Genomic DNA, 14,525 nt, shown 5'->3' with positions numbered 1-14,525 from the left:
ACCATTAAAATTATACCATACTCTGCTATAAATAACCAAAATATCATGTCTTTCCTTTGTTTTGGTGTAAAGAAGCACAAGAACATTAGGAAAATATTGAAATTTAATGAACTATCCTTTTACAAAACATTTCATGAAACACCTCATATTTCCTTAGACAAATGTGCAATTTACTTTTATCATTCACAAATATGCATTGCAACTGATCCCACTGATTGTACAAAGGCACAAAACTTTAATTGGTACTGAAAAATATAGTAATGCACTTTAAGATTAAATGAGACTTTTAAAGAAAGGAATTTTTAAACCACTTACACATACGCATATAAAATCTAAATGTAATCCCTGCGTACACCTTACAAACTAAGGAGAGTGATTTTAAATGTGTAATGAAGAAAGTGTTCGCCTGTCCTGTAAATCTGTAAACTTCATACATGAAACATACATACACATACAATACATACTGAAAATTTATGGAGTTGTATGAACAGTAGAATTCCATCACACAACTTTTGTTTTGAAGCTGCTGACTAACATTAAAGTGCACATTTTTAAAATCACCACAGTAAGGATTCATCTTCACAGAGCTGTATTCTTTCAATGCAAACAGTATCTAAGGCAGCATTTTAAAGGTGTTAGTCTAGTCTGGACTTGTATTTGTTCCTGAAACTTGGCATCTTTTGGCCTGTACAAGTGCATCAACACCAGGTGTCATGTCCTGACTAGCTGTCACTTTCAGAATGTCATTTAAGTGCTTGTTTGTGAGCCTTAAACGCATTTTTGTTTTATTGATATTCATCACTGAGAAAATTTGTTCACAAAGGTAGGTTGTCCCAAACATGCACAAAATTTTAGCAGCCAGGGCTGTTAATTTGGGGTACCCTGGTAGTAGATACTGATAAAATCTGTCCAGACCTACAGAGGCAAATTTGCCCTTCAAATCTGCATCACACTGCAAATCAATTATCTCTAGCTGAATTTCGACCGGCAGATCAGAAGCTTTAACTGTGAAAGGTGAGCGAAAAACTGAAAATTCTGTCTCAAGTTCACCAAATACCTGAAAACGTTTCTCAAACTCCCGCAGTAGTCCTGCAATTTTGTCTTTGTACCGTTTCATGTCCGCATCAGGTCTGGTCACACACATCTCTCAGACAGGGGAAATGAGCAGGGTTGCCATTTGCCAGTTGCATCTCCCACAAAGTCAGCTTCAACTTAAATGCATGTATGTTGTCAGAAAACTGTGTGACAACTTTTTTGCGGCCTTGCAACATTTTGTTCAGATTGTTCAAGTGTTCAGTAATATCAACCAAGAATGCAAGGTCCCGTAGCCATTCCTGAGATTGTAATTCCAACACCGGTTTTCCTTTTTTCTCCATGAACTGTCCGATTTCCTCTCGTAGATCAAAGAAATGCCTCAGCACAGTGCCTCGGCTTAACCATCTCACTTCAGTGTGGTATGGCAGGCTGTGGGTAATGTTGCTGTCGCTGAGAAGTTTGTCAAACTGACGATGGTTCAGACCTCTGGACCGGATGAAATTTACAGTGCGAACAACCACCTCCATGACGTGGTCCATTTTCAGCGACTTGCAACACAATGCCTCCTGGTGCAAAATACAGTGAAATGTCCAGAAACGATCTCCTCCATTAAGGGCTTGTACTTTGTCTTTGAACTTTGTCGCGACACCTGCTTTCTTTCCGACCATGGATGGCGCGCCGTCTGTAGCCAGGCTGACAGCGCGGGACCAGTCCACTCCAACTCTGTCCAATGCAGCAACGACAGAGCCGAAAATGTCCTCGGCTGTTGTGGTGTCCATCATTGGCACCAACTCAAGAAACTCTTCAGTAACAGTCAATGTCTCATCAACTCCTCGAATAAATATGGCCAGTTGGGCCACGTCTGTGATGTCAGTGCTCTCGTCAATTGCCACGGAAAATGCAATAAATGACTTGACTCTCTGTTTCAATTGACTGTCTAAATCTGCCGATAGTTCCGAAATCCTCTCTGCTATAGTATTCCTCGTCAGGCTAATATTGGCAAAAGCTTGTCGCTTCTCGGGACATACAAGTTCAGCCGCCTTCATCATGCATCGTTTAACAAAGTCACCGTCGGAATACGGCTTCGATGCTAATGCTATTTCGCTAGCAATTAGGTAGCTGGCTTTTACCGCTGCTTCACTGACTTCTCGGCTCTGGATGAAAGTTGACTGCTGTTTCCTCAGACCCGCCAGCAATTCGTTAATCTTATCTCTTCTCAGTTGTCCTTGCAAGCCGTCATATTTTTCGCTGTGATGAGTCTCGTAGTGGCGTCGAATATTATATTCCTTCAATACCGAAACTTGTTGCAAACACACCAATCACGAAGGTTTTCCGTGCATCTCTGTAAATAAATAGGACGTGGTCCATTTTTCTTTGAAAATTCTACACTCCTTATCTACTTTTCTCCGTTTGGATAACGACATTTTGGCTAATGAGGGTGTAGCGGAGAGGTAGAGACCAAGGTATTAACAACGTCGTAACAAGCAGCAGATGGCGCATTGATACCGTCTGCTGTTTTCAGTCTGTCTCAGTGATGCGGCTTGTCTTCTACTCTGATGGAAAGAGTGCGCCCCTTAGCGGATAATCCATGAATTGCAGCGAATTAAAAATATTAATTCCATGTCTTTTATGCATTTTTTCCACTTTCAAATTATCCTGCGGGCCTGATCGAACCTCCTTGGGGGCCGGTTCCGGCCCGCGGGCCGTATGTTTGACACCCCTGCTCTACAGGGTTTACAGAATGCTCTACAGGGTGTACAGAATGCTCTACAGAATGCTCTACAGGGTGTACAGAATGCTCTACAGGGTTTACAGAATGCTCTACAGGGTGTACAGAAGGCTCTACAGGGTTTACAGAATGCTCTACAGGGTTTACAGAATGCTCTACAGGGTTTACAGAATGCTCTACAGGGTGTACAGAACGCTCTACAGGGTTTACAGAATGCTCTACAGGGTTTACAGAATGCTCTACAGGGTGTACAGAATGCTCTACAGGGTTTACAGAAGGCTCTACAGGGTGTACAGAATGCTCTACAGGGTGTACAGAATGCTCTACAGGGTTTACAGAATGCTCTACAGGGTTTACAGAATGCTCTACAGGGTTTACAGAAGGCTCTACAGGGTTTACAGAATGCTCTACAGGGTGTACAGAATGCTCTACAGGGTTTACAGAATGCTCTACAGGGTGTACAGAAGGCTCTACAGGGTTTACAGAATGCTCTACAGGGTTTACAGAATGCTCTACAGGGTTTACAGAATGCTCTACAGGGTTTACAGAATGCTCTACAGGGTTTACAGAATGCTCTACAGGGTGTACAGAACGCTCTACAAGGTGTACAGAACGCTCTACAGGGTTTAGCGTCAGCCCCCAGTAAGTTTCTATAAGCGGCTGGTTTCGCTTCTGGTTGTGGTGGGAGTTTCCTGGTACTGATGTGACAGGGGCCTGCAGCTACATGAAACACAGACACAAGCGAGCGCACTGACTGACACACACACACACACACACACACACACACACACACACACACACACACACACACACACACACACACACACACACACACACACACACACACACACACACACACACACACACACACACCTGTCTGAACACAGCTTCCTGTCAAACCTCTCACCTACAACACCAAGCAAAGCGTGTTCCAAATGACTGCTAGCATGAACCAAGTCAAATGGGGGACAGATAGCAAGTAGATCCAGCTAACTGATTACACAGAATGTGAATAGAATTTCCCATTCTCTTACGAGATTTGAGTCACTGTGCTGCTCACTATAGAATAGATCAAGCTTTCCAATAGAGAGACTGGGTTAAAATACTTTGAGATGAGAGAAAGACAAGAGATATAGAGAGGAAAGAGGGAGAGATAGACAGATAGGAAGAGAGCGAGAGCGAGAGAGACAGAGAAGAGACAGAGAAGCCTCATTATATTAGGGTCAAAGCTCGACTGCCTAAGAAAGCAGGCAAACTATCTTAACACCCTGAGCTTAAGTCCCAAGCCAATTCTCCTATGACCACGGTTCCGTGCACTCAGCCCAGCGGGGGTACTGGAGTCCGTGCATAGATACACTCTAATCTAGCAGCAGCGTCACTCGGCCCCGGGCTGTTTCACACACACTTTAATTGCCTACACACACTGCTCGCTCAGACACCCACACACACACACTGCTCACTCAGACACACACCCACATCCACACCCACACCCACACCCACACCCACACACACACACACACACACACAAAATACAATGCCACACACCAGCTGGAATCAGAGGGACTCTCTTGTGTCTCCACACAAAGGGATTATTTAAAATGAACACAATTACCACTAGGCCTGTATGTAACTGATTGAAACACGCAGCTGTGTAGGAAAAGGCACATAGTACAGTACAATACACTGACACACACTAAACCCGGCTGGAGCCTGTCACCTTACAGAGAGCACAAATCAACATCCTCATGCTGTAGTCAAAGCCTGCTGCAACATTACAGACCACCTCCGCTATAGCTAGAGAACATTAGAGGCCATCTTTGTCTTCCCATAAATACCTCCCTAGAAACAACTACCATCAGGGTATCACCGGCGCTGACGTTTACATTTGTTCTTCATTCGCAAACTAATGAGCCACTAACTTGCTGCAAAGACTCCTGTGTCTACGGCCTTTTGTAGAGGTTGGGAACGGGGTGGGTGAGGTTGGGAACGGAGTGGTTGAGGTTGGGAACGGGGAGGTTGAGGTTGGGAATGGGGTGGGTGAGGTTGGGAACGGGGTGGTTGAGGTTGGGAATGGGGTGGTTGAGGTTGGGATCTGGGAGGTTGAGGATGGGAACGGGGTTGTTGAGGTTGGGATCTGGGAGGTTGAGGTTGGGATCTGGGAGGTTGAGGTTGGGAACGTGGTGGTTGAGGTTGGGAACGGGGTGGTTGAGGTTGGGAAAGTGGTGGTTGAGGTTGGGATCTGGGTGGTTGAGGTTGGGAACGTGGTGGTTGAGGATGGGAACGTGGTGGTTGAGGTTGGGAACGTGGTGGTTGAGGTTGGGATCTGGGAGGTTGAGGTTGGGATCTGGGAGGTTGAGGTTGGGATCTGGGAGGTTGAGGTTGGGAACGGGGTGGTTGAGGTTGGGAACGGGGTGGTTGAGGTTGGGAACGGGGTTGTTGAGGTTGGGAACGGGGTGGTTGAGGTTGGGATCTGGGAGGTTGAGGTTGGGAACGGGGTGGTTGAGGTTGGGAACGTGGTGGTTGAGGTTGGGAACGTGGTGGTTGAGGTTGGGAACGTGGTGGTTGAGGTTGGGAACGGGGTGGTTGAGGTTGGGAACGGGGTGGTTGAGGTTGGGAACGGGGTGGTTGAGGTTGGGAACGGGGTGGTTGAGGTTGGGATCGGGGAGGTTGAGGTTGGGAACGGGGTGGTTGAGGTTGGGAACGTGGTGGTTGAGGATGGGAATGGGGTGGTTGAGGTTGGGAACGGGGTGGTTGAGGTTGGGATCTGGGAGGTTGAGGTTGGGATCTGGGAGGTTGAGGTTGGGAACGGGGTGGTTGAGGTTGGGAACGGGGTGGTTGAGGTTGGGAACGGGGTGGTTGAGGTTGGGAACGGGGTGGTTGAGGTTGGGAACGTGGTGGTTGAGGTTGGGAACTGGGTGGTCGAGGTTGAAAACGGGGTAGTTGAGGTTGGGTGAGGTTGTTGCTGGTACCTGCATGGAGTCCAATGTAGTCTGTTAGCGGGAAAAGAAAGAACACAAAGCATAGAAGAACAAGCACTTTAAAAACAAACTCATGCTTGTGTAACAGTGGAGGAAAGAACACATGGTTATTAGGCTAACATCCCACTGCAATCAGAGTCCAGGTCCTCAGAGAGAAGGCTGTGTCTGTAATAGATAGATACAGTATCTATCATGTCCGTTTCTATGATCTCTCTAGCGTGTCTGTCTCTGTCCTCCATACCAAACTTCTATCCTGTCTGTTTCTATGATCTCTCTAGCATGTCTCTCTGTCCTCCGTACCAAACTTCTATCCTGTCTGTTTCTATGATCTCTCTAGCATGTCTCTCTGTCCTCCGTACCAAACTTCTATCCTGTCTGTTTCTATGATCTCTCTAGCATGTCTCTCTGTCCTCCGTACCAAACTTCTATCCTGTCTGTTTCTATGATCTCTCTAGCATGTCTCTCTGTCCTCCGTACCAAACTTCTATCCTGTCTGTTTCTATGATCTCTCTAGCGTGTCTCTCTGTCCTCCGTACCAAACTTCTATGATCTCTCTAGCATGTCTCTCTGTCCTCCGTACCAAACTTCTATCCTGTCTGTTTCTATGATCTCTCTAGCATGTCTCTCTGTCCTCCGTACCAAACTTCTATCCTGTCTGTTTCTATGATCTCTCTAGCATGTCTCTCTGTCCTTCGTACCAAACTTCTATCCTGTCTGTTTCTATGATCTCTCTAGCATGTCTATCTCTGTCCTCCGTACCAAACTTCTATGCTGTCTGTTTCTATGATCTCTCTAGCATGTCTCTCTGTCCTCCGTACCAAACTTCTCTCCTCTGAAAGGAGAGAGAGCGGGCTTTTACAAGTGATGTTTTTTTTTGTTTTGAGAGAAAGAGGAAGAGAGAAGGATCGAGAAAGAGAGAGAGACAGAAAAATAGAGAGTAGGAGGAATAGTTCATGAGCAATTCCAACCAATCAGAGAGTAACAGTACTGTACCAACTCCCTCTGCAACACACGCTGAATCCAGTCCTAGAATAGAATATGTAAACACTTAATTTACACACAGACACACACACACACACATGATAATATTAGCTCTCCTTGTACACTTAAGGGCTAGCCTTGCTGCCCTGCCCTGGTCTGAGCAAATTGTAATTTTCCAAGGTGGCACCTGACCACACGACTGAACAGTTGTGGCACCTGACCACACGACTGAACAGTAGTCCAGGTACGACAAAACTAGGGCATGTAGGACCTGCCTTGTTGATAGTGTTGTATGAGAAGGCAGAGCAGAATTATGGACAGACTTCTCCACATCTTAACTGCTGTTGTATCAACATATTGAATAATATTGAATGACACGTTACCCGCAAGAGAGCGACTTCACCTCAGTCTCATTAGCCAACATTAGTGCGTGCTTATCAGTAACTGGAATAATCAATGTCATAAATGTGTTAAGTGCAACGTCTGGTTGCTCTTCATTACACACCACAGACCAACAAATATTCTTTACATAAACAACATAGGAATCACTACAAAACTTATTGTAAGACCTCTTATACACTATATTAGGCCCAGCCTTTGGAACTTTGGTTTTCCTAGATTTGGCAACTATATTGTGATCCCTACAACCAGGCCTCTGCACCACAGAACTACAACAACCAGACCTCAGCACCACAGAACTACAACAACCAGGCCTCTGCACCACAGAACTACAACAACCAGGCCTCTGCACCACAGAACTACAACAACCAGGCCTCAGCACCACAGAACTACAACAACCAGGCCTCTGCACCACAGAACTACAACAACCAGACCTCAGCACCACAGAACTACAACAACCAGGCCTCAGCACCACAGAACTACAACAACCAGGCCTCAGCACCACAGAACTACAACAACCAGGCCTCTGCACCACAGAACTACAACAACCAGACCTCAGCACCACAGAACTACAACAACCAGACCTCAGCACCACAGAACTACAACAACCAGACCTCAGCACCACAGAACTACAACAACCAGACCTCAGCACCACAGAACTACAACAACCAGGCCTCAGCACCACAGAACTACAACAACCAGGCCTCAGCACCACAGAACTACAACAACCAGACCTCTGCACCACAGAACTACAACAACCAGACCTCAGCACCACAGAACTACAACAACCAGACCTCAGCACCACAGAACTACAACAACCAGGCCTCAGCACCACAGAACTACAACAACCAGGCCTCAGCACCACAGAACTACAACAACCAGGCCTCAGCACCACAGAACTACAACAACCAGACCTCAGCACCACAGAACTACAACAACCAGGCCTCAGCACCACAGAACTACAACAACCAGGCCTCAGCACCACAGAACTACAACAACCAGACCTCAGCACCACAGAACTACAACAACCAGACCTCAGCACCACAGAACTACAACAACCAGACCTCAGCACCACAGAACTACAACAACCAGACCTCAGCACCACAGAACTACAACAACCAGGCCTCAGCACCACAGAACTACAACAACCAGGCCTCAGCACCACAGAACTACAACAACCAGACCTCTGCACCACAGAACTACAACAACCAGACCTCAGCACCACAGAACTACAACAACCAGACCTCAGCACCACAGAACTACAACAACCAGGCCTCAGCACCACAGAACTACAACAACCAGGCCTCAGCACCACAGAACTACAACAACCAGGCCTCAGCACCACAGAACTACAACAACCAGGCCTCTGCACCACAGAACTACAACAACCAGACCTCAGCACCACAGAACTACAACAACCAGACCTCAGCACCACAGAACTACAACAACCAGACCTCAGCACCACAGAACTACAACAACCAGACCTCAGCACCACAGAACTACAACAACCAGACCTCAGCACCACAGAACTACAACAACCAGGCCTCAGCACCACAGAACTACAACAACCAGGCCTCAGCACCACAGAACTACAACAACCAGACCTCAGCACCACAGAACTACAACAACCAGACCTCAGCACCACAGAACTACAACAACCAGACCTCAGCACCACAGAACTACAACAACCAGACCTCAGCACCACAGAACTACAACAACCAGACCTCAGCACCACAGAACTACAACAACCAGACCTCAGCACCACAGAACTACAACAACCAGACCTCAGCACCACAGAACTACAACAACCAGACCTCAGCACCACAGAACTACAACAACCAGACCTCAGCACCACAGAACTACAACAACCAGACCTCAGCACCACAGAACTACAACAACCAGACCTCAGCACCACAGAACTACAACAACCAGACCTCAGCACCACAGAACTACAACAACCAGGCCTCAGCACCACAGAACTACAACAACCAGGCCTCAGCACCACAGAACTACAACAACCAGGCCTCAGCACCACAGAACTACAACAACCAGGCCTCAGCACCACAGAACTACAACAACCAGGCCTCAGCACCACAGAACTACAACAACCAGGCCTCAGCACCACAGAACTACAACAACCAGATCAGACTTACCTCCAGCATCTGTACCACTCCCTCATGCTCCCTCTTGGCGAAAAACTCGGCCTGTTGAATGGAAAGATAAACACTATTTATTTAATGATTCTACTCACAAAGTGTAATTCAATGCACGCAAATATTTTGTTTCTTCAGTTACTTAGTTCACATCTAATCGCTCATAATAGTCCCCTCCAGAACTAACCTACAAACGTTGCACCCAACAGCTACCTCCTACTGGACAAAATCTTTAATACACATCATAAAAGTGAAGACGGAAAATGTAATTTGAGGTGATTGGATGTTGCTTAGTGATTTCTGGGAACAGGGTTGCTTGGAAATTCTGGTTGTATAGCTGAGAGCATTTCCTTATATTTAAGACAGGCTTTGGCTGGGCAGTGGTTCTTGTGTAGGAGGCAGGGGAGAGAGGACAAGCTTTGTCTGGGCAGTGGTTCTTGTGTAGGAGGCAGGGGAGAGAGAGGACAAGCTTTGGCTGGGCAGTGGTTCTTGTGTAGGAGGCAGGGGATAGAGAGGACAGGCGTTTGTCTGGGCAGTGGTTCTTGTGTAGGAGGCTGGGGATAGAGAGGACAGGCTTTGGCTGGGCAGTGGTTCTTGTGTAGGAGGCAGGGGATAGAGAGGACAGGCTTTGGCTGGGCAGTGGTTCTTGTGTAGGAGGCAGGGGATAGAGAGGACAGGCGTTTGGCTGGGCAGTGGTTCTTGTGTAGGAGGCAGGGGATAGAGAGGACAGGCTTTGGCTGGGCAGTGGTTCTTGTGTAGGAGGCTGGGGATAGAGAGGACAGGCTTTGGCTGGGCAGTGGTTCTTGTGTAGGAGGCAGGGGATAGAGAGGACAGGCTTTGGCTGGGCAGTGGTTCTTGTGTAGGAGGCTGGGGATAGAGAGGACAGGCTTTGGCTGGGCAGTGGTTCTTGTGTAGGAGGCTGGGGATAGAGAGGACAGGCTTTGGCTGGGCAGTGGTTCTTGTGTAGGAGGCAGGGGAGAGAGAGGACAAGCTTAGGCTGGGCAGTGGTTCTTGTGTAGGAGGCAGGGGAGAGAGAGGACGGTAATGTATGCCATTTAGCAGACGCTCTACCAACTGAGCTCCAGAGGACCAGAGGCAATGTGTGGTGTTGCCGTCTCACCCGCTGTAGTCGTTTGATCTCATTCTGTTTGAACTTGAGGATAGCCAGTGCCTGCTCATGTTCCAGTTCCAGCTGCTGCCTCCGCTCGGCGACCTCTCGCATATGCTGCAAGCATCAAAGGAGAAATCAATTTAATGTAACCCCACAGAGCTTACATAATTACTCTATAGTTTACACACTCGGTCACAGACACATTTACACTCAACACAGAATAGCCGCTCCATGTACAATCGTTCGAGAAAAATATGAAATAAATAAAATTAAAAAGTGAGGCCTCCCCAGTGGCACAGCGGTCTAAGGCACTGCATTGCGGTCTAAGGCACTGCATCTCGGTCTAAGGCTCTGCATCGTGGTCTAAGGCTCTGCATCTCGGTCTAAGGCACTGCATCTCGGTCTAAGGCACTGCATCTCGGTCTAAGGCTCTGCATCTCGGTCTAAGGCTCTGCATCTCGGTCTAAGGCACTGCATCTCGGTCTAAGGCACTGCATCTCGGTCTAAGGCTCTGCATCGCGGTCTAAGGCTCTGCATCGTGGTCTAAGGCTCTGCATCTCGGTCTAAGGCTCTGCATCTCGGTCTAAGGCTCTGCATCTCGGTCTAAGGCTCTGCATCGCGGTCTAAGGCTCTGCATCGTGGTCTAAGGCTCTGCATCTCGGTCTAAGGCTCTGCATCGCGGTCTAAGGCTCTGCATCGCGGTCTAAGGCTCTGCATCGCGGTCTAAGGCTCTGCATCGCGGTCTAAGGCACTGCATCGCGGTCTAAGGCACTGCATCGCGGTCTAAGGATCTGCATCGCGGTCTAAGGCACTGCATCGCGGTCTAAGGCACTGCATCGCGGTCTAAGGCACTGCATTGCGGTCTAAGGCACTGCATCTCGGTCTAAGGCTCTGCATCGCGGTCCAAGGCTCTGCATCGCGGTCTAAGGCTCTGCATCGCGGTCTAAGGCTCTGCATCGCGGTCTAAGGCACTGCATCGCGGTCTAAGGCACTGCATCGCGGTCTAAGGATCTGCATCGCGGTCTAAGGCACTGCATCGCGGTCTAAGGCACTGCATCTCGGTCTAAGGCACTGCATTGCGGTCTAAGGCACTGCATCTCGGTCTAAGGCTCTGCATCGCGGTCCAAGGCTCTGCATCGTGGTCTAAGGCTCTGCATCGCGGCCTAAGGCTCTGCATCGCGGTCTAAGGCTCTGCATCGTGGTCTAAGGCTCTGCATCGCGGTCTAAGGCTCTGCATCGCGGTCTAAGGCACTGCATCGCGGTCTAAGGCACTGCATCTCGGTCTAAGGCACTGCATCGCGGTCTAAGGCTCTGCATCGCGGTCTAAGGCTCTGCATCGCGGTCTAAGGCACTGCATCACGGTCTAAGGCACTGCTTCGCGGTCTAAGGCACTGCATCTCAGGGCTAGAGGTGTCACTACAGACCCTGTTTTAATCCCCGGCTGTGTCGTAGCTGGCCGTGACCGGGAGACCCATAAGGCGGCGCACAATTGACCCAGCGTCCTCCGGGGGAGGGTTTGGCCGGCCGAGATGTTCTTGTCCGATCGAGCTCTAGCCACTCCCTGTGGCAAACCAGGCGCAAACACGCTGACTTCAGTCATCAGTTGTACGGCGTTTCCTCCGACACATTGGTGCGGCTGACTACCGGGTTAAGCGAGCAGTGTGTCAAGAAGAAGGGCCGCTTGGCAGGGTTGTGTTTTGGAGGACGCATGGCTCTCGACCTGCGTTTCTCCCGGGTTCGTACGGGAGTTGCAGCGATGGGAAAAGACTGTAACTACCAATTGGAAATCACGAAATTGGGGAGAAAATACCGTGAGACACAGCCTAGCGACACGACTTAGAAATGCCAACACGACTATATTTGTAGTCAAAGTGAACCTGGCTCTGGGGAGTCAACACAACTTGGAAGTGTGGCAACAAAATACTAGAGATCATCCTCTACCTTTAGGACCTGCTCTATACTAGAGATCATCCTGTACCTATAGGAACTGCTCTACACTAGAGATCATCCTGTACCTTTAGGACCTGCTGTATACTAGAGATCATCCTGTACCTTTAGGACCTGCTCTATACTAGAGATCATCCTGTACCTTTAGGACCTGCTCTATACTAGAGATCATCCTGTACCTTTAGGACCTGCTCTATACTAGAGATCATCCTGTACCTTTAAGACCTGCTCTATACTAGAGATCAGCCTGTACCTTTAGGACCTGCTCTATACTAGAGATCAGCCTGTACCTTTAGGACCTGCTCTATACTAGAGATCAGCCTGTACCTTTAGGACCTGCTCTATACTAGAGATCAGCCTGTACCTTTAGGACCTGCTCTATACTAGAGATCATCCTGTACCTATAGGACCTGCTCTATACTAGAGATCAGCCTGTACCTTTAGGACCTGCTCTATACTAGAGATCATCCTGTACCTTTAGGACCTGCTCTATACTAGAGATCATCCTGTACCTTTAAGACATGCTCTATACTAGAGATCAGCCTGTACCTTTAGGACCTGCTCTATACTAGAGATCATCCTCTACCTTTAGGACCTGCTCTATACTAGAGATCAGCCTGTACCTTTAGGACCTGCTCTATACTAGAGATCAGCCTCTACCTTTAGGACCTGCTCTATACTAGAGATCAGCCTGTACCTTTAGGACCTGCTCTATACTAGAGATCATCCTCTACCTTTAGGACCTGCTCTATACTAGAGATCATCCTGTACCTATAGGAACTGCTCTACACTAGAGATCAGCCTGTACCTTTAGGACCTGCTCTATACTAGAGATCAGTCTGTACCTTTAGGACCTGCTCTATACTAGAGATCATCCTGTACCTTTAAGACCTGCTCTACACTAGAGATCAGCCTGTACCTTTAGGACCTGCTCTATACTAGAGATCAGCCTGTACCTTTAGGACCTGCTCTACACTAGAGATCAGCCTGTACCTTTAAGACCTGCTCTACACTAGAGATCAGCCTGTACCTTTAGGACCTGCTCTAGGTTCTCCAGTTTGACACGGAGTCTCTGGTTCTCCTTGAGACCTGAATCACGTTGAGCGGTCACTTCAGAGAGGTGTTCTCTCAGCTCCTCATTCTCAACCCAGGTCTGAGAGAGAGGGATGGGGTGGGTGGGGGGAGAGAGAGAGAGAGGTGGGGGGGGGGGAGAGAGAGAGAGAGATGGGGGTGGGGGGGGGAGAGGGGGAGAGAGGGGGGGAGAGGGGTGGGTGGGGAGGGAGAGAGAGGGGTGGGGGGGAGAGAGGGGGGGGGGTGGGGGGGAGAGGGGTGGGGAGAGAGAGGGGGATGGGGTGGGGGGGGGATTGGTGGGGGAGAGAGAGAGTGAGAGAGAGGGGTGGGGGGGAGAGAGACAGAGAGAGAGAGAGGGGGGTGGGGGGAGAGAGAGAGTGAGAGAGAGAAGAGAGAGAGGGGTGGGGGGGAGAGAGACAGAGAGAGAGAGAGGGGTGGGGGGAGAGAGAGAGTGAGAGAGAGAAGAGAGAGAGGGGTGGGGGGGAGAGAGACAGAGAGAGAGAGTGAGAGAGAGAAGAGAGACAGAGAGAGTGAGAGAGAGGGGTGGGGGGGAGAGAGAGAGAGAGAGAAGAGAGAGAGGGAGCGGTAGAGACACTGGACATGAGTACTGTCATTCCTCAAGACCAGGAGGAGAGGGACAGACACAGAAAACAGAAGCCCTTCCAGTCTACTGAAGGGTCATGACAGAGAAGACAGTTGAGGGTTCCATTTGAACCATAATGTACATTCATTCTGTCATAAATACAACACAAAGCCTACGGGGGCCTCAAAGAATAGAATAAAATGGAATAGAATGGCATAGCATATAATAGATTAGAATAGAGACTGACCTGGTCGAGCAGCTGTGCCTTCCTCCTGAGGAGATCCGCCTCCTCCTCTAGATGCCCATTTTTGCCTCGCTCATCCTCAAGCTGGCTCTCCTGTCAGAGGGTGTAGCTTTAGTAACTACATAGGTAGTACAGCGGTAACTATACTGTTGCAATCAGTGGAGGCTGGTGCCACTTTAATAAATCTGAGGCCGGGCTCAGTGTAATGCCTGGGATTAGAATGAATGGAACCTTCATCTGGTTGATACTGTTTCATTCATTCTATAGCAGAGGAATTTCTCCTTCCGCCAGCGC

General features: G+C 48.7%; 1 protein-coding gene across 5 annotated transcripts in view; it reads right to left on the bottom strand.

Moving 5' to 3' along the window:
• Nucleotides 1–14,525, bottom strand: part of LOC129867991 (peripheral-type benzodiazepine receptor-associated protein 1) — a 193,517-nt gene that overhangs the window by 53,665 nt on the left and 125,327 nt on the right. For 3 of the 5 annotated variants that reach the window (XM_055941528.1, XM_055941530.1, XM_055941531.1), the window contains exons 8-12: nucleotides 14,235–14,324; nucleotides 13,364–13,486; nucleotides 10,396–10,500; nucleotides 9,276–9,326; nucleotides 5,734–5,754 (exon numbers count right to left, since the gene is read on the bottom strand). In XM_055941528.1, the coding sequence (XP_055797503.1) occupies nucleotides 5,734–5,754; nucleotides 9,276–9,326; nucleotides 10,396–10,500; nucleotides 13,364–13,486; nucleotides 14,235–14,324 (390 nt within the window). The remainder of the gene's footprint in view (nucleotides 1–5,733; nucleotides 5,755–9,275; nucleotides 9,327–10,395; nucleotides 10,501–13,363; nucleotides 13,487–14,234; nucleotides 14,325–14,525) is intronic. The other 2 variants (XM_055941529.1, XM_055941532.1) reach the window with 2 other exon arrangements.

Source organism: Salvelinus fontinalis, chromosome 13 (assembly GCF_029448725.1).
Source record: "Salvelinus fontinalis isolate EN_2023a chromosome 13, ASM2944872v1, whole genome shotgun sequence".
NCBI classification, from domain to species: domain Eukaryota; kingdom Metazoa; phylum Chordata; class Actinopteri; order Salmoniformes; family Salmonidae; genus Salvelinus; species Salvelinus fontinalis.
Note: the sequence above shows the minus strand (reverse complement) of the source record. Positions and strands in the feature narration are given on the sequence as shown.